Source organism: Mustela nigripes, chromosome 8 (genome assembly GCF_022355385.1).
Source record: "Mustela nigripes isolate SB6536 chromosome 8, MUSNIG.SB6536, whole genome shotgun sequence".
In the NCBI taxonomy this organism is placed as follows: domain Eukaryota; kingdom Metazoa; phylum Chordata; class Mammalia; order Carnivora; family Mustelidae; genus Mustela; species Mustela nigripes.
The window spans coordinates 47,229,758-47,255,158 of record NC_081564.1 but is presented as its reverse complement, the minus strand read 5'-3'; the positions used below and the strand labels follow the sequence as shown (position 1 = coordinate 47,255,158).

Sequence of the window (25,401 nt, the reverse complement as noted above, 5' to 3'; positions counted from 1 at the left end):
ATATGCTAAGGAATTTGTTGAAAATGAACCAGAAATGCAGTAATATATAAGACACAGTTTCCGCTCTTCTGGAGTTATTTTTCTTTGCTTCCACTTTACATGGGTTCTGTTTTTCATCGGAGTTCCAAACATACTACTCAAGATGATCTTCAAGTGAATTCAACAGACTTTCATAGTGAAACTTGGAAACAAATATATATCAGAATAATTTTAAATTTGAAATACGATTTAACCTCCATTGTACATTATGACTCTTTTAGTCATAATGTAAAAAGAAATAATGTAAAATTATTTCTAAATTTCTAAAAAACATTTCATAATGTAAAAAAGAAAGCATGACTTGAACATGATGAGCCAAATGCTTTTTCTGGTCTCTGGCCCCAAGAGCCCACAAGATTTCTTGAATTTATCAATTTAAATCCTCCCCAAACGATCTCTTTTAATACACTGATGTGTCCATTTCTCTGTCCCTCAATCTACTTCTGCTGTCACTTCCTAGAGAATGTTCTACCAGAGAGACGATTATGGTAGGGAAATAGCAAACCAAAGCAGTCTTTTCAGTTATTTTAAGTTGCAAACAATAATGTCTTGCAGTTGCTTTTTGTCCTGATTTTTAAATGTAGAAATCCAGACCCATGATATTTTACGATTTTTTTTTTTTTTACCAAGAAGTTTCTTGCTAAATATAGATCTAACTAAACACAGATCTGTTCATTCATTCATTTAATGTAAATGACTGGAGTGCTCATCATGATCCAGGCTCTAAGCTATACTACAAAGGTATATTGATGTAGCAGAGGAAATGGGCAGATAAAAAGCAACTACACCAATGATCTAACAGATGTTGCTCTGTAGATTGGAAGCAAAGAGGGAAAAGAGCTGAATATGTATCTGTGTGGTATAACCTCTCATAACATGTGAATATGAAACTGGAGTAGAAGGGTTATAAAATGAGGGGGAAATATTTGGAGTTTTTCCTCCCAAAATAACCATATCTCTACTTTCAAGTAATCTAATAAATGGAGCAGTACAAATACACCGATGGTACTTTTTAATCATTAGGAAAGAGCTAAAAAAATGGGGAACATCTTGCTGAAGATACAAACATCTCGGGACAGCTTTAAAATAATGAGTTGTGACAGTGAAATAATTATTATAAATGTTTCCTACAGGACTGCAATCAGTTTATGTAAAGAAGCTATTCATTCTGCACAAGAAATAAAGAAATCATCCTTAAAAAAGAGCCATCAGTCATAAGTGGTGGGGGAGTTCAGCGGACTTCATGATAGGGCAGAGTCAAAGTGGATGATCCCAGCGGGGCTGATAGAAGACAACCACTACAGCCTCCTTACCAAATAATAAGAAGAAAGCCTTTATGATGCTCTCAGTTTGGTACCAAGTGTATGGTACCACAGGATGTTTTTAAGGAATCATTTCCTAAAGCTGGGATTTAACTCCTTTATGAATTCAACTGTAATTTTGCATCACCCGGTTTTAAAAATTAAGCAACTTATTTATTTGTCTTTGGTTGTGTCAGGAAGGGCTTTTCTGGGTGTTCTTCCTGATAGCTACTGTAGGTTCTAACCTGAAGAGGTCTCTTCCCATATTTGATGAAGAATCATTAATGGGCAAAGCCTTTTGGTAGCTGTTCAGAAGCTGCTGCCACGAAGGGGATTCATAGCTGCCAGAAAATCAGTCCAAGGCGTACTTTCCAAGGTGCGTTTTTCCTGATGCCTGTGAGGGTCCTGCCCATTGTTTGCCAACTGTCCAGGCAGCATCTGAAGCTGTTGTTTTGCTACATCCGTTAAAAATTTATTTGCACTTGGGGTTTTTTGGTTCTGCCATTGCCCATCACCCCCCTCTCCCCTTTGGCTTTTGCCGGTAGAGACCTGCCCTGGGGGGTATTTTGTCCTAGGAGCACAAAACTATTTTCTTTTCTGGAAATAAGTTGACGTCAACTGGAAGCTGTTTTTGGTTGCTCTGTTTCCCGGAGCGTCCAACCCAGCACACCGCCTCCGGCAAATTGCAAGCAATTCAAAGCAGCTCGCCCAGCAGGGAGGGGAGCTGGGCTGGGGGCGGGAGGGGGGCTCGCCCGTTTAAGCTGGGAGACTTGGGGAGCCGCTCCGCTCCGGGGCTGGAGCGTGGGCCGGTGTCCCCCGGCCCCTCCGGGAGCGCAGCCCCTCGGTGCACTGCGCTGCCCGTGAGGCCCGCGGGAGAGCAGCCCCTGGTAGGTAACTTTCTGGGTGCCCACCTGAGGGTTCAACATTGCTGCAATTCCCTTCCCGGATACTGGGGCGTCCAGAAAACCTGGGAGCATCCTGGGACAAAGGGCCAGCCCTCCGGAAGTAGCCCAGTGCGACTGGTGTGGTGTGCGCGGGTTCGCGTGTGTAACTAACTTAGCTATTGCCCTGAGCTCCGGGAAACAAACGCCTTCCTACATATTACTGGGGGCACAGTGCATTTTTGACAAAGCCTGCAGCACCTCGGGGATGTTTCCGAAAGAGTGCAACCTACCTAATTTCTCACCTCCCCGGACTGTCCTCTGTGGACTGCAGGGCGGATGAAAGCGTGTGTCGTGTGTGTACGGTGTGTGTGTATGTGTGTGCGTGCGCGCCCGAGGAGCGGGAGGAGGCCCAGAAGGCACCGACTTGCTGCAACTTGTTCACACCTGGCGCCGTTTCCCCAACGCTCTACCGCGTCCGGGGCCGAGGAAACACGCGTAGGGCGAGCACTGATTGTTGAAGACACCGTCAACTCCCACTTAGGCACCCACACGGCCCAGAGCCCTAGTCTACCCGCCCCTTACTTTTTATTTTTTTTTCTTTTGTTTTTAAATTACAAATTGACGGATGGGTTTCTATTGATGCATAAAACCATAAACTGCCCTGAAAGCAAGACGGGGGATCCGGAAGGGAGCGGGGGACAGGCAATTGACAAGACTTCTACAACCGAAGTGCCTAGAATTAGGACTCGGGGGCAAATCCGAGGACCCCCTGGAGAAGCTGGCGAGGCTGTTTTCACTGCAGGGTCGGCACGTCCCGGGGTCGCGCGGCTAGGACTTGGCTAAGTTGGTTCCCCCCAGCCCCTGGGATTCGAAGCTGGCGGGAGCGCCAAGGGACATTCGGGCTGCCCGAGGAGGAGAAAATTAGGATGCAGCGCGAGCTCCGGAGGTGGCCAGTGCTGTGCCGCCAAAGAAAACAGACGAGGTCTCGGGCGGCTCTGGGGGCGCTGCCCCTGGGTCGGGAGAGCGCGGGAGGTGGCGACGCGAGGACGCGCCCAGAGTCTGGGCGCGCCGGGGGCGGGCGTTGGGCTGGAAGTGGGACAGTGTCTCCTATGGGAAAGCGGGACCCGGCGAGCTCTTTGGCCGCCTTTCCAGTTTCGGAGGTATCCGCCCCCGTGCGCCGGAGGCACCGCAGCCCCGAGGGCGAAAGAATGGCGGTTGGCAAACTTGGAACGAGTGCGCCCGGGATCCGAATTGCCGGAATTGTGGCGGGGGCGGGGGCGGCCGAGACCCAAGTTCACTTTTTCCGCCCGCTCGCCCGCCGACGGGCCTTAGGAACGGGCATTGCTCTAGCTCCAACCAGGTGGAGCGCCTCGCCAGAGGGAGTTGTGTCAGTGTGCTCCGAGGCACGGAGGGCGGCGGCCAGCGCGAGTGGGGAGGGGTCCCTCGGGTCCGGAGCGCCTCTCCCGGTGTCTCCCCTCCCACCCGCCCCTCCCAAGTCTGTCTTTCTTGCTCCTTCCCCAGGCTGGCGGGACCGGCGCGGACTTGCCCTAGACCTACGGGGAGCGCCCCGGGTCTTTAATGACAGCTTAAGAGGCTGTTGGAAAAGTCGAAAGGGATGAGGCTGACGTGGGGCGTGTTTCGCTCCTTTGCAAGAGTCGGAAAGGGAGCTGGGAGCCGTGCGGCTGGCCCCAGGCCCCCGCGCCTCGCCGCCAGCAAGTAGGTGGGGGAGCAGCCGCCGCCAGCCCCATCCCGCTCCCAAGCCTCGCCCGCTGCGCCCTGGCCGCGGGCGCAGAGAGGGTGCGGGGCCTCGTCGTGCCTCCTCCACCCTGCTCATTAACCTGCCTGCTCCGCTCCGCTCCGGGCGGCCCCACACACGGGCTTCTCCGAGCAGCACCCGCGGCCGGCCCGGCGCTGCCGCCTCCCGGAACCCCCGGCTCCGGGGGGCAATGAGGGGGCGGTGGAAGGGGCACTGCTCCTCGGGCATTACTTAGAGAAGCGAGACCGCCCCGCCCTCCCGCCTGCCCTCCCTCTCTCCCGCCCGGGCCCGCGCGCCACTCCGCCAGAGGGTAAGTTGGGAGTGTTTCACCCCCACCGACAGCTCTCCCTCCTCTTTCTCCCCCCGCCTTCAAAGTTTTCTTAGGAGTGAGGAGAGGGGTTGGGGAGGAAGAGGGTCCAGCCAGCCCCCGTCCTTACCCTCTCCCTGTCTAACTTACCCCCGCCTCCCTTCCCCTCCATCCCCTGCGCGCCGCTGCCCCTCCGGAGCTGCGCTCCAAACTGACAATTGGAGCGCGGCTCCTTTAAGAGCCCGGCTTTGCCTCCCGGTAGCTGAAGGTCATTAAACACAAAAGCTCTCGGCGCTGCGGTCCAATATAGCGCATGCGCCCTGCCCGAGGACTGGCAGAGAGACGGCAATATGGCGAGAATGCCTGGCAGCGGGGACTGTAACACCAGCGCGGGCGGCAGCGCCAGCGCCGCCGCCGCCGCCGCCGAGAACAATGGGGAGCGGGGCGAGGGCGAGCGCGGTTCGGGGGGCCGCGGCCGCCGCCACGGCCGCCCGCACTACTGCAGCGCGGGCGAGGAGGAGGAGGAAGAGGAGGAGGAGGACGAGATCCAGGAGGTGCAGATAACGGGGGACGAGGAGGAGGAGGAGGAGGACGGAGGTGGGGGGCTGGAGGAGGACGAGGAGGAGGAAGAGGAGGAGGAGGAGATGGGGCTGGACTGGGATGAGCCCCTGGAGCCCGAGGACTCGGCCGGGGAGGAGCTGGAACCCGAGCCGGTCCATATGATCAATATGGACCAGAGCGCCGCGCTGGAGCCCGAGGCGCCGCCGCGATTGCTGGCGCCCCGGGCCCGCGGCGGGCCGCCCGGGGACAGCGCCGAGCTGGACCCCGACGTGCTGCAGCGCCCCGAGCGGGCCCGGCTGAGCGAGAACACCCGGCTGGCCACCCGCTACGCCGTGCGCATCTTCCGGGAGTACCTGAGCGAGAAGGCGCAGAGCCCGGACTTCGAGACCATGGACAAGGGGGCGCTGTGCCGCGTGCTGCGCTCTTTCTACGCCGAGGCCCGCTCCAAGAGCGGCCAGCTCTACAGCAAGTCGTCGCTCATCAGCATCCGCAGCTCCCTCAACCGCTACCTCAACGAGCCCCCGTACTGCCGCACGCTCGACCTCACCAAGGACCCCGAGCTGCGCAGCGCCAACCTGACGCTGGCCGCGGTCATCCGCAAGCTCGAGGAGCAGGGCGCCGGGCCGGTGGTGCAGAAGCAAGCCATCACGCGTGCCGACCTGCGCAAGCTCTACACCTCCAGCGTCTTCAGCACCAACACGCCCTTCGGGCTGCTCAACAAGGTCTGGTTCGAGACGTGCATGTACTTCTGCACGCGCGGCCGCGAGAACCAGCGCGAGCTGGAGGAGGACTCCTTTGGGCTGGCTATGGACGAGGACGGCCGCAAGTTCGTCTACTTTAAGTCCCTCGGGCCCTACCACAAGTCGCGCTCGTCGTCGTGGAGCAAGAAGCGTGCAGAGAGCAGCGACGAGGAGAACTTGCCCCGCATGTACGAGACGGGCACCGAGTTCTGCCCCTACGCCAGCTTCGTGAAGTACCTGTCGAAGCGCAACCCACTCTGCAAGGCGTTCTTCCAGCGGCCCCGGGACCACTGCAGCGAGGGCGATGTGACCTGGTACGAGAACAAAGCCATCGGCAAGAACTTGCTGGGCACCAGGATGCAGATGCTCTCGAAGGCGGCCAAGCTCTCCAAGACCTACACCAACCACTGCATCGGCGCGGTCTCCATCGCCACGCTCAACAGCATCGCTGGCATCGGCACCAAACTGGGCTCGCCCGCCCCGCAGGGCTGCTACGCGGAGGCTCTGAACGGGGCGGCTCGGCACCACTCCCACCACCCCCCCACCCATCCCTCCCACCACCACCGCCCCCAGCCGCCCTCGCTGGGGAACACCTATATCCTCCCCAAAGACAGCCAGGTCGGGCCCGACGTGAAATCTGAGGCTGCGCCCAAGCGCGCTCTGTACGAGTCGGTGTTCGGGTCGGGGGATATCTGCGGCCCCTCTTCCCCCAAAAGACTTTGTATCCGCCCCTCGGAGCCTGTGGATGCGGTGGTGGTGGTTTCCGTGAAACACGACCCCCTGCCTCTTCTTCCAGAAGCCAATGGGCACAGAAGCACCAATTCTCCCACAGTAGTTTCACCTGCTCTTGTTTCCCCCACCCAGGTAACCAAACCAAACTCTATGCATGAAATGTTTCTGCGGTACCATTTGGGACTAACTTTTGCTAATGCAGGTCTGGGTTGGGGGCGGGGAGGACTTTTAAAAAGTACTAAATATACTGAATCAGATTGGAGCTCACTCTTAGAAGCTTAACTCTTGGAGCTTTTCAGGAAAGTTTACATCTAATCTTAAAATATGTGAGAAGGCACGCTCCCTAAATCCCTGCTGCGCAGTAAGGCTAAAACTTCAAAGTTTGCAGAACAAAAGGGTTGGAGGCAGCCGGCCTCTCCGTTGAACGCTGGAGTTCTCTAAGGCAGGGTGGAGGAATACCATGCATATAAAGGAAGCAGTTACTTAAAATATATTTGAATAAAGCAACCATTAAAATACTCTTTTGCATATTACCCATAATTTAGGAAGATTTAAAAAAAAAGAAAAAACGGTTCCGTACTGAAAAAGAAAACATGCCAAGCCCACTTCCTGTATGTGGGTGGGGAGTGGAGAGATTGGCAGTCCAGTGCCAGTTTATGCTGTAACAGGTAGCTGAATGTAAAGTGATGTTTGGGGTGTAGTTTCCAGAAACTGAAGTCACTTGTTAATAGAACAGGTATCTGCACTACCAGCCAGACTCTGTGCTCTATGGTGCCCAGTACCGCGGTTACCAAACCTTGCTGCCCGTGTCTTGCCGCATGAGGCTCACCATCTAGAGGGCAGTTAAGACTCAAGAATGGAGATATTTAATTAAGACCCAACAGCACAGTAGTGTGGCAAGAACACCCACAGTGACAAGCTGTACATAGCCCAGAAGCTGAGCCACCTTGGGCAAATCAGTTCACTTCTCTGGGCTTCAGAGTCCTCATCAAGGATTAGGGAACTGTTTTAATATTCAAATTATTTAATTCTAAGCAGTACCAAATTTTAGGTGGAGATTGAGGGCTTCCCTGGATGCTTCTGGTCTTATTATTTAGAGGAATAGGTTCATATTCTTAAAATTCTGTTCCTCTTTTGGAGACTTCTCTAGGAGCCAGAAACCAGAGGTCTGTGGGGACTGTGCTCTATTCTGTAGGCAGGCGTAGCCCCTGGAGGTTTTACAACTTTGACCTCCCTGCCATCAAGCAGAAGTAGGAATTTCCCCCGAAAGTCTGGAGGTTGTAGTGCAGGCCTTCAAGGAACAGATGTCAGGTACCTCTGTGCTTTTTCCGAAGTGGAAATTCCAGTTCTGGACAGACTGACCCGTTCAGAGGTTTACCAGCTAATCAGCAAGCCCCAAGGCCAGCAGAGAAAGGGGCTGTGAATGGTAATATAAACACCAAAGTTCTCTAAAATACACAAGACCTGCAGGCTATGTGTCTTTCTCTACTTCCAGTGTGCGTGGTACATTTCCGATAGATCAGGAGGTGGCTTTCTGCAGTTGTGAGGGCCTCAAGAGGAGAGTTATTCTTTGGAGAATTTGGATTTGCTTTTTCTTTGAAAGCAAAAATAAATGTTCACATTCTTCTGATCAAGTAAGACCCTTAAAACTTCCTGGTTTAGAGTAGCACCTGATGATTAAGAGTTAAACGCCTGAGAAAGTTTATTAAAGTCTGTGTCTGGTTGGAATAACAATGAAACAGTTTGTCTGCTGGCATCTGTCTGGTATATAGTGTCCTATAGATTCATGACTTAAGATTCACAGAAGATGGAGGAGGGAGTTGCTCAGTGGGTTTTGTTTTGGTCTGAGGAATGCATTTGCCCCGTCATAGTTTTGTTTCCACTGAGTGAGATAAATCAGTTCTCTAAACCTGACTACTGATTCTTTTCTTTTTCTGAGTTAGAGTCAGATAAATATAGATTAAACGTAAATATAGATTTGAGTGTCCATATGTTGGCTAGATTGTTATTATGCAAACATTTTTGCATAAGTTTCGTGTAGTTAAAACACTACGAAAAGTTGTTCTTTTTGCACATATTTAAGTCAGCTTTTTATTTATGTTTAAGTTTTTTTACTCAGCTTTAAGAAGTTTTAAGGAAACTCTTTAACCCCTGCAGAGCTCGCTTTCTAAAGTCTGGGTATTCTAAGAATGAAACAAATGTTTAGTTTATGTAGAAAGCCGATATTAAACCTTTTCCTCTTGTATTTATTAAAATCACAGAACCATTTGAGGTCCAGGGCATTTCCTGGGTATTGTGGACCAGCTGGGGTTACTGGCCCAAGGCACTGCCTCAGGAGGCCAACTCCTCTTGCCGGTCAGTAGTCTTCAGGAAATGCTGTGTGTAGCTTGAGCTTCAGTCATTATTACTTAATTATAAACATAGGCCACCTAACCTTAGTATCAGCTAAGCCCCTCAAGTGGCATTGCACAGAATTCCACTGTTGGCCCTATTTTTCTCGACTTCTTGACAATACTCACACCCTGATGCTCTGATCTCTTCTCATAGTGCAAGTTTCTCAAAAAATGAAGAGCCGATTCCTTTAAGTGCATTTACTATTTACGTTTTGAGACTTGACTTTTTGAGAGGGTTACTAGGTGTGTCATTTGTGCGACTGGTTGAAAAATGAATGCATTCAAGGGTTAATGATTATGGAATTTGTGATTTTTATTCCTGTGAATTTCCTGGCTTTTGTTGGTTTTGGGGAGAGGGTGGCAAGGAGGAGTTGTGATAGTTGTGATGGTTGCTTTAAGGAGTTCACTCTTTAATTCTCTGGAATGGCTGTTAAAAGCGAAGGGCAATTCTTGTCTCCCCTCCTCCTGCATAGCTGTTGTGACCTAAGATGATCCAGTTACGGTGTGGCTTCCTAGCAATCTTGGGAGATCACATGGTACATTTAAAAAGGTTTAGCACAGCCCATCCTACATTTTTCAGAGCTGTTCTCCTTGCACAAAAATACAGCATTTTTCCTGCCTCAGAGAACAATACTTCAGCTTAGATACCCTGGCACAGAGATTTCTAACTTTAGTCTTTAGCATCTACATGAAAAGAATATAGTAAGAATTTAAATTCTCTAAATATCATAGCTTTGTTGCTAAAGCTTTTATAGACCGTGCCTCTCTCCAGCACCAAACAAAAATGTGAAAATCAGCTCCCTAAAATAGACTTAGACACATTCGTAAGCTCGTGCCAAAGGTGTCTTCAGTTCTTATTTGACTTTAACCCAGATTATTTCCAGAAATACTTCTAAGGAATTCTGCAGGTAGGGAATAAGTAGTGGGGAGATTCTGGGGTTGGTGGAACACATGGTCTGTGTCTGTTTCATTGGCTTCACTAGGGTCCAGAGTCGGTCTGTACAGTTTCCCAAATGAAAATTGGAGCACCCTCTGTGTGGGGCACATGCGGTCTTTAGTGACATTGCCTTTGAGGAGTTGGATGTTGATTGTGCTGGGGAAGCAGTTTTCCTTCAGGTGCTTAGTGTGGGAAGGAATAATCTGTCTCTCTGCTTAATAGGAAAAAACCCCGAACAAACAGACATGCATTTTATGTATTACTGAAATAGTCACCAAAATCTTGTTTTTAATTTGGGAGGGCTACTCTCTTTTCTTAAAGAGGGAATCAGACTTATATAAACGTGAAGGGAGTGTAGTGGGTTTAACAGCCAAAGCAATTGTAACAGAACTTTCTTATGATGGTTATCTGGAGCTGTTAGGATTAGCTACCTTATTTTAAAAAGGCATTTTCCTGATTTTTACTGTTAGTTTATGGCTATTTTCCTTTTCCTGCTACAGGAGTATTTGCTCTCCCATTCAAATTGGTGGAGAAACTAAGTGTCAGTTACATAACTATGTAACTTTTTTCACTCATGCAGGAAACAGTTATTGAGCATCTCCTACTGTGGCTTTTGTACCAGGAATCTCTATAAATTAATCCATTTTCCACTTGGCAAGTAGTAGCATTGGCAGGATTTTGGCCTCATTAACTATTAAAACCAGATCAGAATAAAGAAAGTTAAAAGGTGAAGCACTTACTGTTTTGCAGCAGTCATTTTGGGAAGGAAATCTATATTTTTAACTCCTATATTATTACTTCAGTCATGATGTAAGTGAATTATTCTAAATTGCTATGAACCCGTATGTATGTCAGCTCACTGTTAAAGCTGGTCCAGGAAACAGAGAAAGAAGTATTTGCTGCGGAATGAGAAAGTGGCTCGCATTCATTGAACACTTAAATCTTGGTGTCCCCCTGATTTTAAAACCTGGCTCCCCCAAACAAATGCTACCTGGAAAACAGTCCTCTTGTCACTGCACATGAGAGCCCATCTGCAGGTCGGTCTGCTCCTTGCACATGGGACTGTGGAAGCAGGTTCGGCCTTGGTCTAGGCCAGTTAAATCCCCACTTCAGTTATTTAATAAAAAGTTCAGTTTCAAAGTTCACCTTTGGTATCCTAGATGCCATTTGCAAAGCAAAATTGTTGTAGAAATTGCGGTGCAGTTGCCCGTGTTGATAATCTTGGAAACAAACATGTAACGTGAATCTGTCATTTGCTAGACCTTTATTTCTAGGACCTGTTCTTACTTCTCTTGATTGACCCTTCACTGCATAATACCAGTTAGTCCCGAGCCTTTTTAAAGACTTCTTTGGACAATTTAGAAAGAGGAGAAGGTAGGGGAAATTGGTTGGTCCAAAGGGGGCTGTTGATTGACCTTGAGGAACCAAAATGAAAGAAAACGTAGCTTTCAGATTTGCAGGGGCATCTTTTTTTTTACTGAGTTCTAGTGGTGGTGTAAGGACACCGAATTCAAGTCAACCGTTGTTGGTTGAGCTTCTGTCCGCTTGCTAAGTGCTTGTCTAAAGGGGCAGGATTTGGCTCTTGTCCTCAGTGGGGGATCGCAGAGGATGAACAAGTTAGTGGGCTTCAAGCTGGAGGGATTGTCCACTTGATATGCACACATCACCATGGAAACAGATGAACTTTTAAAGTTTTAGGTTCTGTAAGATTTGAGGCCAGTTGGGTTTTCAGATTTGTAAAAGGGTCTCTTTGTCTTCTGTTCTCCGAGGATGGGCTCAGAAAGGTGTCAAGTCTTTACAACGGGCAATGAGTTTCTGCATAGTCTGGAAATAAATGAGTGTTTAAGCCGGTCGAGATACCTCACCGTTGCCAGGGCTGTGTTTCCAAATGTGCGTGGCTTTAAACTAGACAGCCGACCACAGTATATCCTCTCTACTACAGGAGACCAAGCCTCCTTAGACGTGGTTCAGGTGTTCAGTAATCCTCCCCACCCTCCTCTTCAGCTTTCTTTACAGCCAGACTTCGTTTCAGCTTATACACTTCAACAACGAACAGAGCCTGTTCTTTCTTCCTGAAAAAGATACATTTATATATATGACCGTCAACTTTTATTCATCACTCATTTTTTAAATTCACATCCTATCCTAAACTTGGCCCATGCAGGGGATTTTTCAGAAACAAAAAAGCAGGCGATCTCGTATGGGACTGTGAACAGTCAGGAGTGTCTGACCTTTTGATCACAGTGGTTTGGTCACAGAGGTTTGCCCTGGGGCTGCTTTGGGGACCCCCGTGGGAGCTTCTTCTGGAAACCCACTGCATTCTGAGAGCTGTGATTCCTATTGAGTGCCTGCGAATACTTGAGCCCCTGCTGGCTGTCCAGGCAGGAGTTTGGGTGTGTTGACTGTGCAGGGTGCAGGGAAGTCACAAGCCGCTCCTCATACTGGAAGAGAAGTGTGAGGATGACACAGGGCTCCTGTGTTGATTGAGTCCGTGTATGCAACCCAGGAAAGCTGACGGACTCAGAGCAGCCTTGAAGGGAGAGGATTGGGAGGCTGCCAGAGCAGCTGCCAGAGCAGCTCCGTTTTTTCACACGTCACCAGCCCATTCTGTGCCTCCCACCCTTCCAGGTAGGCATTTGAGAATCACCTTTCTCATACAAACCTTTCTAGCCGCATGCACACCTCGAACAGCTGCTTGCCCCTGATCACCTGGCAGTGAGCCCTCGAAGATGGGCATGTTGATCCCGTCCTGGAGGAAGGAGGTAAAAATGTGCTACCCGAAAGGGCTGACAGATTTAAGAGAACGTTAGGTTGTGGGCTTCTAGGAAAAAAGGGGAGAAATTCAGAGAGGAATGCTGAAGGATGGCAGAGATAAATGGTGCTTCCTTTGTGAGTAATGATGGTCACCAAATTAGAATGTCAGGACTAGTTTGGAAGCTTTTAATCTTCATTTTCTAGTTTTACTCTGCGTCTCCACTGCTGGTTTTCCCGGTTCAGTCAGGTGTTTCACCATTCAGCCCCTACCCTTCCTCTCAACCCTAGAAAAAGAGAACTGTTGTTTATAGCAACTGTCCCATGTGGGTGCTTTCCACCACATACTAGGGACCAAGCTAGTTCGAGACACTATATATGTAGATATATTTTTTGGTATTTGTCATTTCTCTACCACCGCCCCCCCCACTTGAGACAACATGGTCATGGATAATAACATTCATACAGATAGAGATGCACACATATGTGTTATATAAACTTGATGCATGAGAAAATCCTCCATTTTGTTATTGTGGTCTGCGAAGGCAAGTGTCTTGAGCTTACAGATAATTGAGGAGACTTGAACTTGCTATATTGGTTTTTGGTTTTTCTTTTTTTTTTTTTTTTGTCTCTTTGGTTTTTTTGCCCAGTAGTTTGAAGGAATATAGCTTAAACATGAGAGCTGTTTCAGCATTCCCAGCTTCCCAGCTGTTCAAGGTGAGCCATTGGCCCCCGGTCCAGGAAGGAGGGAAAGAGAAGTGTGCTCTGGCCACAGAGTTCTCACCCTGTTGGGCTGCAGTCTTCGGGGATGAACAAGACCCCTCCTTGCAGAGCTGTGATGTCTGCTGTCACAGCCTCTGACCGATTCTGTAGTTAGGAAGCGAAATGTAATCATTAATAATGACCAAGACATTCCAGGGTGGTTTTTTGTTTTTTCTGTGGTCTTCTGACTGGCCGCCTCTACATCCCTGGGGAACTTGTCAGAAATGCAGATATCTCCATGCCGCGCCCCTGAATCAGCTCCTGAGCACAAGGTCTAACAGCTAATCAGTAGCTGTCCCTAGATTCAGATCCAGACCTGGCTGATTCTGAGCATCTGCTTTTAAATCATAGTCTTTTTTTTTCCAAAATTCTTACCAAGCGTTCAGATAGAAAAATCCAATAAAGAGAAGGTGATATAACATTGGATTCATATTACTACCCGAGGTGCTTTCCTGGAGCAACCTAAGAAGAGAGAACTTGTTTCTGTCAAGCAAAAATAAGTAAATAAATAAATAGCAGGGAACCCAAAAGAGTATTTGCCATGAGTCTGTGCTTCTGTGTTGCTGTGTGTGGTCCCCCAGCCCAGGGTGGATCTGGGGACCCAGCAACCTCTTGAGAAGCTCTGTCACACAGCAGGTAAGAAGATGCTGGTGCCAGCCCCCCCCCCCCATGCCCGTGGTTCAGTTTCCTCCTAGGTCACTGGGGAAGGCAGTCACACCCACCTGGCAGGGTCACCTGGGTGCATGAACTACTATTTGAGAAGCCCTGAAAGCCTGAGCACTCTGGGAACATTTTCTGTCATTTTATTATCTTAGAACAGAATGTCTTAACATTTGAAAAACTACTGATGTTGGTGTTAAATCCAGTCTCCGTCTTCAGTTTTCTCTTGTAAATGGCTTGTAGGGAAGCTGTGCGGGCCTCTGCTGTTTCTTCTTCAGGGGTCTGCCCAGACTTGGGCCCGTAGCAATTCCTCTTGTCTCCTAGCAGCTAGGAAGTCTCCAGGCGTCCCTTCTGCTCTGGCTCTCCAGGACCTGCCGGTCTCTCCCTTACCTCAGAAAGCTTTTGGGATGCCTGGCTGGTTCAGTTGGAAGAGAATATGACTCTTGATCTTAGGGTCATGCGTTCGAGCCCCATATGGGGTATAGAGATTACTTAGATAAATACGACTGTAAAAAAGAAAAAAGAAAAAGCAAGCCATCTCATCCCCATGGATGCTTCACCCCAAAGCTTGTTATTTTTTTCTCTCCCATGCTTTTCCTTAAGATTTGCGCATGCTGTGGCCCCAGGCAGGGTTGATCTCTATACCTTGTAGGTTTATTCTGCAAACTGCTCCCCTTTCTCTTGAAAACCTTGGAAGTTTTCAAGTGCTAAAGGGGTAGGGAGAGTTCCTGATGGCCATATGCCCTGACTCCATCAGATTTGCAAAAGTTGGCTTAGAAGGAGATCAACAACTTATATAATATATGGAATTTTATTTGGAATGGTTTGGGATTCTGGGAGTGATCATAACACTGGAGTTTTGACAGCATTAAGAAGGTCATCATGGTAATAACTTTCAGTATTCTAGAAGTAGGGCCTATGGTTGGCTAGATCCTGTGTTGTGGTATTTGTATTTCCTTAATGCATAATTGGACGATAATTTTCTAAAACTCAACTTCTGTCTTGGGGGTATATAAATCAATAGACATTCCACTTAAAGTTGAGGTATAATAATAAATATATTTTTTTATTTTTATTTATTTATTTTTTAAGACTTCATCTATTTATTTGACAGAGATCACAAGTAGGCAGAGAAGCAGGCAAGAGTGGTGGTGCCGGTCGGTGGGCGGGGGGGGGGGGCAGGAAGCAGGCTCCCTGCTGAGCAGAGAGCCCATGTGAAACTCCATCCCAGGACCCCGGGATCATGGCCTGAGCCAAAGACAGGGGCTTTAACCCATTGAGCCACCCAGGCGCCCCAAATACATATTTTTAAAAGATTTTGTTTATTTATTTATTTATTTGACAGAGACAGAGAGAGCAAGAGAGGGAACACAAGCAGAGGGGGCAGGGGTGGAAGTGAGAGAGGGAGAAGCAGGCCTCCCGCTGAGCAGGGAGCCTGATGCATGGCTGGATCCCAGAACCCTGGGATCCTGACCGAAGCCGAAGGCAGAGGCCTAACGACGTAGCCACCCAGTTGCCCCTCATAATACATGTTTTGAACAGCCTGCAGAATCAGGGTAATTTTGGTGGTGTTCTGATGCAGTATTGCTGACCAGTTAATGACCTCTTGTGATTTAAGTTTGACAAAGTGCTCTTCTAAAATAGAGATGACTGACACGGCGACGCCGGGATTCATTACCCCGAATCTAGTCTGCCCTTCAGTTATTCACAGCCGTCAGCCGCATGGTCCTTTTAAAAGGATAACTTTGTGCGCTTTTAGAATTGTATTAATTCTGTTCGTTTATAAATATAATTATGTATCTGTTAATTTTATTAAGCCAGCTCATTTGGAGTGTTGGCTTCTATTTTATGATAATTCTTTCTGACAAAACTATATCTAAATTGATTTTAGATATTTTTCTTCCTTTGTGAACAAATACCTCCTTTTTTTAACTCCAGAAAAAAAAAAAAAGAAAAGAAAAGACTTGTAGGATGTTTATTTTTCACTGGATTGAGGTAGCAGTTTAAAATCATGTTGCTGTAAAGACACATGTGTCTCTTGTTATAAAAGTATAACAAGAATATTAGAAAGCTGATGGAGGTAGCTTCATTTTCTTTGCCTTAAAACTCTGTGTTCGTCCATGTGCTGATTTTTTTTTTGTAATTAACAATAGGCTATTCATAATGCTGGTGATTTTGCTGTTCTCTGGATCATTTCATAAGAGGAAGGAGGAGTGATGAGATTCTAAGTGTGTCTCTTGAATTGCTTTTATTTTAACTTACAGAGATGGTCGTGGGGATCATAGATTCCTATCCCTGAATTTAACTACCATCTCGAGTGATATGTTTTAGAACCACCTCTTGGGAGATGAGTGATGGTCTAAGAAGAGAAAAGTCAAGGTGAAGAATGCTATACAGGAAAACTCTCAGAATAGGGTTTATTCATAAAATGCATTTATTGAGCACCTGCTGTGTACAAGATGGGAATTTGGAGGTAAGGAATAACTTAGAAATAGTAAAGAGAAGACACTGGAGAAAACAGAATGGCAATACCTAGGTAAAGTCAAAAGAAGGAGAAGGTGGGAGAGAAAGCAGAGGGTCCTGCCTCACTTAATGACTGTTCACCAGTAAACCTTGGAGAGTAAATGGTATGTATTACTGTCTAAGAAATGGGACTGAAGCTGGCCTAACGAAACTGAAAGACTAAACACTGAAATCTTAAAAGTGTATAAGGAGAATGTGGAAACTTGGAAAAAATAAAATCTTGCCTTGGTCGAAATTTAAGCCTTTTCTTTGCTATCACATTGAGAACATGGCTATTTCCAGTGTCCTAGCACAAAGTGAGGTGCCACGTTTCACTGCCTGTCAGCCCCTCCAAATGTTCACCCAGTTGTCAAAGCATGTATTTAAGGTGGAATATCTGTGTAGTAACCCCAAAACTCCGCAGTGCTCTGTCACCGTTTACATTTTAATTACCATTTCTGCAACCACGAAAAGCCCTGCTCCTTTGGTGCCCAGCTTTATTTCCTTCCCATCTTGGGACCGTGGGACCATACTGTGAATCCTTGGTTATACTCAGGTACTTGTAAATAGTGCTTTGTGGATTGTGAAAAGGGCTCTCTTGTGTGTGACTTCATCATAAGGAAGCCAGATAGGGCACTTTCTAGTGTCGGGTACTGGGTTAGCTAGACAGTGGGGATACAGATCAAGTCCTGTCCTTGGAGGACTCACTCACTGTCTCCTGGAGGAGGCAGACAAGGAACATGAAAATAAACCCTGCCGTGGGATGTGTCCTGTGACAGTCTCTACACACAAGCGAAAGAGGGGCAGGGTGGATAGGAACTGTCATCATACCCATGCTGTAGGTGAGGAAAAGGGACCCTCCAAAAGGTGAACTTCACCTCACTAGGAACGATCAAAGTTAAAAAGTTCCAGTTCCAACCCCAGGTCCAGGCCTCTTATACACTGGTACTTTTCTGGCTGTGATTTATAACTAAAGTTAAAAAAGTAGTGCAGTTACGGGGCGCCTGGGTGGCTCAGTGGGTTAAGCCTCTGCCTTTAGCTCAGGTCATGATCCCAGGGTCCTGGGACGGAGCCCAGCATCCTGCTTTCTGCTCAGCAGGGGGCCTGCTTCCTCCTCTCTGTCTGCCTCTCTGCCTACTTGTAATCTTTGTCTGTGAACTAAATAAATAAAACTTAAAAAAAAAAAAAAGTAGTGCAGTTACATAGCACTAAAGGAAAGAAAAAGGACACTGAACCACAAGTGTCCACATGGATGTGTTTTTTTTTTTTTTTTTAAAGACTATTATAATTTGAGAGAGAGAGCATGGGCAGGGGAAGGAGAGAAAGAAGGGGGCGAGGCTCAATCCTGGGACCATGACCTGAGCCCCAAAACCAGACACTTAACCCACGGAGCCACCCAGGCATTCCTGGATGTGTCTTTTTTTTTTTTTTTTTTTTTAAGATTTCATTCATTCATTTGACAGAGAGAGATACAGTGAGAGAGGAAATAAAAGCAGGGGAGCAGGGGGAGCTGGAGAGGGAGAAGCAGGTGCGGAGCAGGGAGCCTGATGTGGGGCTCACCTGAGTGGAAGGCAGATGCTTAACGACTCACCCAGGCACCCCACCATGGGTTTTTTAAAAACTAAAATGATCTCAATGTGATTCCTGTGCTTTTGGAGGTGCAGGAAAACAAAAGGGAACGATCTGGCTTAGGGTGAAATAGAACGGCGCAGTCTTCCAGATGCCAGCATGCAGTCAAGACAACAGGGGCTGAAAGCTGCAGTTGGATTGATTTAGGGACCTTCCATGGGGGCCTCCGCTGTGGTTGAGGGCTGGCAGCTCCCCAAGGGGTCCCGCGCTGGGGCAGGTCGCAGGGATGGGGGCGGGGGGGTCTCCACCCATCTCTGCCGGCCTCTCGCTGTTGGCTGCCGCAGAGGCTGAAGACGTGCTCCCCAAGTCCTCCACGCTTTCCCACTTCACTCAGAGCACTTAATTAAAAGAAAAAGTGAGCCCCGTTCTGATGCAGAGTTATGACTAGTAAAAAGAACCAATAAAAATGACTATAAAGTGCCTGACAAATAGAAACTGTTTAATAATACCAAGGCGCTTTATGGGGCCAGGGTTTACCTCTTGGCGCGGGATGACAGACCTTCCCACAGAGGGGCCTTTCCCTTGCTGCTGCTCTTGGCAAGGCGGTTCCTGCTCCGCCAGAACCAGCCCGCAAGAAAGACTCTGTTGGCCTCGGGTTACCTGACTTTCTTCCTGAAAGGCCATCGGAGGGAAGGGACAGCCACTGACAAGTGGCCCTTTTGTGGGTGACAGCAGATAACAGGAGGGATAAAGGACACTTGGGTGACCCAAGAGCAAAAGGGAAAAACAAGGAAGAGATGCAGGAAAGAAAGGGAGGAAAGCCTTACAGAAAGTTTGGAGCAAAACAACACTCTCCACCAGTTCCAATTAGACCTATTGAAGGATAGACCGAGTTAGGGTTAGGAGAATTATTACGGTGCATGGCCTCGGGCAGCTTACTTAGTTTCTCATCTGTTAGAGGAGGATGATGGGAAAGCCCAGAGGACAGACGCAGTAACAGTAACTTTGTTAAATATTCTGTTGGTTAGAGATTCGCAGTAACAGTAACTTTGTTAAATATTCTGTTGGTTAGAGATTCTTGACAAGCTAGAGGAAAAGTAGAGGAATGGTTATCATTTACAGCTGATCCTCAGTAAGCTCTTTCATTTTTTAAGATTTTTTTTTTTTTTTTTTTTTTTTAAGTAGGCGCCACACTCCGCATGGAGCCCAGCACGGGACTTGAACTCAAAATCTAAGACTGAGACCTGAGCTGAAATCAAGAGCAGGACATTTAACTGAGTCACCCAGTGCCCCAAGATTTTATTTTTTTACATAACCTCCATACCCGTTTGGGGGCTCAAACTTATAACCCCAAGATCAAGAGCCCCTGCTCTACCAACTAAGCCTTGCAAATATACTTTATATCATATGTTTAAAGGATTAATTTTGGACTAACTTTATTTTTTTTTAAGATATTACTTATTTATTTGACAGAAATCACAAGCAGGCAGAGAGGCAGGCAGAGAGAGAGAGAGAGATAGGAGGAAGCAGGCTCCCCACTGAGCAGAAAGCCCAACGTGGGGCTTGATCCCAGGACACCAAGATCATGACCCGAGCTGAAGGCAGAGGCTCTAACCCACTGAGCCACCCAGGCGCCCCAATTTTGGACTAACTTTTAAGTAGGTTTTAAACAACAGAGTTGAAATGATTTATAAATACTGTCAGTATAAGTAAGTCTTCAGTGTTCAGTGAAATTATCCATCTCATTGAAAAATACATCATTTGATTTTTCCTGATCATAAGCATTGAATTTCTAGAAACTGATCTCTTTTTATTTATAGTTTTCATCAGAGCATACTGATACCAGTAAAGCATATTGTAAATTTGTTTGAATAAACAAATATCTTAATCCTACAGAATATATAAGTAGGATCGTCTAAACCGCTATCATTAAAAGCAGTACATATGACAAGATGCTAAACTGCAGCATCTTTTTTCTTTTACTAATTTAAAAAAACATTCTCATGGCTGCTTTACAACCCCAAAGGATCTCATCCAGATGCAATAAAGAATATGAAACTTTCTGGCAATGTATTGCATAGAACAGTGGCACTCTGTGTTAAAGTGCTAATTTGAGAGAGATTATGTCACTCTCTTAACTCTCTTTTCCTGCCTGACAAATAAAATACTTGCTTAGCTGTCATAAATCATGAAATAATTCACATTTTACTCTTAATTTAGCTTATACCAACTTGTTTAGCAATGAAGTCGGTAAACATTGTCTACATCATGAACTATGTATTAATCATAAGTGTTGGGCACATTGTTTGGTGGTAGGGCCACACCGCTCATTCCTGCAGAATTCATCCCCATGGGCATTCGAATTGCTAACATACATGAACAACATGTTCCTGGAAATACTGAGTGCACATTATTCTATCTAATCCCCATGACAGTCTTTGAGTCTAGAGAGATGAATAGCCTGCTCCAAGAAGGACAGGCAGTACGTGGCAAACTCAGGACTGGATTCCGGGTCTCTTACTTGATAGATTTATTGAGCACCTAGTATGTGCTAGTCAGTGACAACAAGTAAAAAGCAAGACAGAAGGTCTCATTTTTCATGGACTTGACTTTCCAGTAGGCGTGACATTAAAACTAATGAAACTATTTTTTAACAGATTAAATTGACTGGGTGGCCACGCCCTCCTTCTGATGTGCACTGTCTCCCGCACCCCTCCTCCATCACTTGGGTCCCCCTTCCGACAGAAGCAGGCCACACACACTGGCCACTTGTGCATCCTAATCGCAGGCGGGCTCTGCACGAACCCAGGGCAGACAGAGCTAGCTGTTGCTGGCTGCGTCCACTCTTCCAGATAAAGAGGCTCACTCTTGGGTGAGCCACAGTGGACATCAAGTTTCCCTGACAAGACAGTAGGGAAGGACAGTAAAGGATAGCACGGGGGTTAGTGTGATTTTTTTTTTTTTAGACTTTATTTATTTATTTGACAGACAGAGATCACAAGTAGGCAGAGAGGCAGGCAGAGAGAGAGCAGGGGAAGCAGGCGCCCTGCCGAGCAGAGAGCCCAACAAGGGACTCAATCCCAGGACTCCGGGATCATGACCTGAGCCGAAGGAAGAGGTGTTAACCCACTGAGCCACCCAGGCGCCCCTAGTATGGCTTTCTTAAAAACTCAAGTGCGTAACATCTCTGACCATCTCAATTTGTTAGGTGGGACGAGGAAATGGAGGCTCAGGGAGCTTGAACAGCAAAATCTGGTCTAGAGTTAGGAATTAGTCCTGATTTACAGGCTCAGAATCTCTTTCTGGGGCGACAAAGCCCCCCTCTCCTCACCTGCTAGCTTACCCGTAACCTTTACGATATGATTGCTTCAGCCTTGACTCAGTTAGTACTTGTGCTGGGCACGGTTCTCTCCTGCTGCCCCCGTGAGCCGCTGAGGGACTGAGGTCTGTCTGCTCTGGGGTGCCCACTCACCCCTGGACTGCCTCTCTGAATGGGTCTGTCGGAAATTCTGCTTTTCTCCCCATCCCGTGAAAGGAAGCAGCTAAGGTGTTAACTGTTGGACTCGAAAGAAAGTATTAGCACAGGTGGGCCCTTGTTTGGGAAACCTTTAGTCCATGTTTGTGATGCTGAGGAGTCCTGGGATTAGCACCCGAGAATGAGAGAGGGGCTGGCACAGTGGCTGGTTAAACTCAGCTGAGTCCTAAGCTCACCTAAACCAATTTCCGAGAAGCCCTTCTCAGTAAGACGGCTATGACAGGAATACCTGGTCAGGCGACCTTTCCGGCTTCCTTCTCCGTAATCCCTTCCTGTGATCCTGTCCTGGCAAGAAGGTCTGCACACCAAATTTTTACAAATCAAATGTTTATAAATTAGATCACATGAAATACGCTGAACAAAATTCTGTTTTAGAGCCTTCACTGCTCCTGGACGTAAATTCCAGTGTCACGTGGGTCTGTTGAGCCACACGCTGGCATGCTGATAGCCTGCTGCCATTTCTCTTCTTCAGGGCATTCGTGTGTTTTAAGGATGTGTATACCTATATTTTTTTAAATCAACCTAATGTGCTGTATAAAGTCATATGTCTGACTTAATTTATGTCAACCTGGGGTTGAAATTTTCTAACTGATTTAGGGTCATTTTATTTCTTACTTGCCATGGGCAGAGTACCCCTTCAGAAAGTAATTAATGGCTGAATATTTTTAAGAGCGAGCATTAATATTTTCATGATTTTTATTTGTTTTATTCTTTAAATAACATCCATGCCTGGGACATCGCCTCTTTTGCTCGCTCCTTTATTCCCCATGCCTGGTACAGTGGCTGGCACATTCGAGGTGCTCAAAAATAGTCATAGACATGAATAAAACTATTTTATGTTAACATTTTAAGGTTAATTGATAATCTTTGCTCTATTAGCTTTGAGCAGAGAGGATTTTGCTGTTTCACCTTCATTTGAAGGAATGGAAACTAATTCTTTGGCTGTGAAGATAGGAAACAAAAAGTTCCTCCAGTCACATTAAAAACAAAACAAAGACCCAACTTTCCTTAAACTTTTTTTTTTAATTTTTTAATTTTTTAATAAACATATATTTTTATCCCCAGGAGTACAGGTCTGTGAATCGCCAGGTTTACACACTTCACAGCACTCACCATAGCACACACCCTCCCCAATGTCCATAACCCCACCCCCATTCTCCCAAACCCCCTTCCCCCAGCAAACCTCAGTTTGTTTTGTGAGATTAAGAGTCACTTATGGTTTGTCTCCCTCCCAATCCCATCTTGTTTCATTGATTCTTCTCCTACCCACTTAAGCCCCCATGTTGCATCACCACTTCCTCATATCAGGGAGATCATATGATAGTTGTCTTTCTCTGCTTGACTTATTTCACTAAGCATGATACGCTCTAGTTCCATCCATGTTGTCGCAAATGGCAAGATTTCATTTCTTTTGATGGCTGCATAGTATTCCATTGTGTCTGCACATCTTCTTTATTCATTCATTTGTTGATGGACATCTAGGTTCTTTCCATAGTTTGGCTATTGTGGACATTGCTGCTATAAACATTCGGGTGCACGTGCCCCTTCAGATCACTACGTTTGTATCTTTAGGGTAAATACCCAGTAGTGCAATTGCTGGGTCATAGGGCAGTTCTATTTTCAACATTTTGAGGAACCTCCATGCTGTTTTCCAGAGTGGTTGCACCAGCTTGCATTTCCTTTCCTTAAACTTTTGTTGCACACCTATGTGTGTCTCCCTGCTCTGAGCATCAGATGGTTAAGACTGTGCGCTGGAGATTAAGTCAAGTTCTGTTGCCTGTGTTCCACATTTAATTTGCTCTCTTCTGTTGATCCCTCCTCCTTCTCCTTCCTCTCTTCCTCCTCCTCTTCCTCCTCTGATTGTTATTATTTTATTTATTTTTTAGAGAGAGCACACAAGCAGGGGGAGTGGCAGGCAGAGGGAGAAGCGGGTTCCTCACTGAGGAGAGAGCCCCATGTGGGGCTCCATCCCAGAACCCTGGGATCATGACCTGTGGTGAAGGCAGACGCTTAACTGACTGAGCCACCCAGGCGTCCCTCTTCTCTTAATTTCTTAGCACACGTGGGAAGCACATACACCCAAATGAATCACCACCTGGTGATAACGGGTGATGGGAGCAGTGCTGGCCTCATAGATGTGTGAGTCTGGTTGGCAAGGTTGTGCACTCTGGGGAGGAGGGAGGGACAGGAGTAAGATGGACTTGGCCAGCGTCACCAAACCTGGACTTCAGTCTCTTCCTCTGTGTTGTAGGTGGGGACTGGTGTTCACCTCTCCACCGCAGGCCCAGTCACACTGTCTTCTCTTTCCTTTTTTCCTTTCCCCAGCTCCCTCATTTCCCTTTCTGTCTCTCCCAGTCTCAACCACCAACCTCATAACAGCTAAGAAAAACCCTTTTACGAAGGCACACATTTAATGTCACAGAACCATGCGGTCTATAGTATTTGCTCACATGATAGAGTTGAGAGTATAAAAATGAGAATTTCCCAGGGAACTCCAACTTTAGGGGTCAGAGTTACAATTTGGATTCAGGGAGAAGAGTCCACTCACTTTGTGTCTGGCTGGCTGGCTTGCTGCCTTGGGTTTTGTGGTGGTTTAGTCTCCTTTTGCTTTCCCAGTGTTAATTCTATTAATATTAAGAGATGTCAGACATACACTGTGTTAGGAAATCTCAATGACTGTTGTCGCTAACCCCATTTTACTTTTATGAGATATGTTCATGGATTCCAGATGCCTTTCATTGTCCACAGCTACAGAAAATAAAATCAGTCCTCTCAAGGTTCTTTAATATCATTTGGGAATTTATGTCTGTTCTGGTTTTAGGCACAACCTCCTTGGGTTATAGTTGCTTTTAAATATAAAGGATGGTCTAAGAGGATCAAGTACAGTTCATAAAAGGATACAAACCTATTTTTCCTTTTCCTTGGTACTTTTTTTCCCACATGTCTGTTACTCTTGGGTTTTTTTGGGGGGGCTTTACTCTTTGTTTTCACTTCAAGGGGAAGCAGAGAGAACAGAGAAGGGAAGAAGGATTTTGATCTAAGAGACATGGTAGACAGAGGGAAGTGAATGCACAAAGGCCTAAGGCAGGAAAGAGCATGGAACATTCTAGAATATCCCAGGACTGAAAGGAAATCTGAGCTTTGAGCATAGAGAGTGATGGGGGGATGATGAGAGAGAAAGCTACATCATTCTCAGCAAGGACTTTATCCTGTCTAGGCCATGTTAAAGGTTTCAGACCTCATCCTATGGCCTGGGAAGTTATGGAAGGGTTTTAAGCAAAAAAGAACAGGGTCCAGCTTACTTTTTTAAAAAACCACAAGTTCTCTTCAATTAAGATGTGGACCATGAATTGCAGAGAAAGCAGAACAAGGGTGGACAGAAGTGATGGTACCTAAGGGTTGTAAGATGGTTGTCGAGGGGGAGAAGAGAAGCAGTGGATGGTTTTGAGATATCTGAAACGTAAAATGCACAGGGCATGGAGACTAATCCTGGGTTGCTGGGGGTTCGCAGAAGTAGTTCAAGGCAAACAGTGGTGCTGCGTATCAGAACAGGGTCTGCTGGAGGGAGAGCCCTGGGGAATAGGGGAAGTTCTGCTTCGGAGATGTTGAAGTTGAAAGGCTCATGGGACAGCCAAGTGGAAATGTTGGATAAGCAGGTCTGGCAAAAGTCTGGGCTAGAGTGTAAAGCTTGGGAGTTCATCAGCTTATTGATGATACTTGAAGCCCCTCAGGGTGGATTATTTTCCTTAGAAAGAAATGGTAGTGAGAGAAGAGGGCCCCAAGACACTTAAATATTCCCAGGCAGAGCAGAGAAGGGGTAGCCGGCATGGAGCCACAAGGAATTTGTGGGGTAAGGTGTATCAGGAGCCAAGGGACTGGTGGTTTTGTTAATACAGCTGGGATTTCAAGTAGGGTGGAACCTCAGTCTTTGTCTCTGGCTTGCCTACAGGGGGGCCGTTAGTGGTCTTTGCA

At 47.0% G+C, this 25,401-nt stretch overlaps 1 protein-coding gene across 4 annotated transcripts in view; it reads left to right on the top strand.

Annotated features, from left to right (window-relative positions):
* Nucleotides 1-25,401, top strand: part of KCTD1 (potassium channel tetramerization domain containing 1) — a 182,867-nt gene that overhangs the window by 81,731 nt on the left and 75,735 nt on the right. Inside the window, exon 1 of one of the 4 annotated variants that reach the window (XM_059409394.1) lies at nt 2,123-2,227. The exons of 1 other annotated variant lie outside the window; for it this stretch is intronic. Coding sequence is in view for 1 of the 3 variants with exons in the window: in XM_059409390.1 (XP_059265373.1) it covers nt 4,638-6,452 (1,815 nt within the window). In the remaining 2 variants the exon portion in view is untranslated. 2 more of the 4 variants (XM_059409393.1, XM_059409390.1) reach the window with 2 other exon arrangements.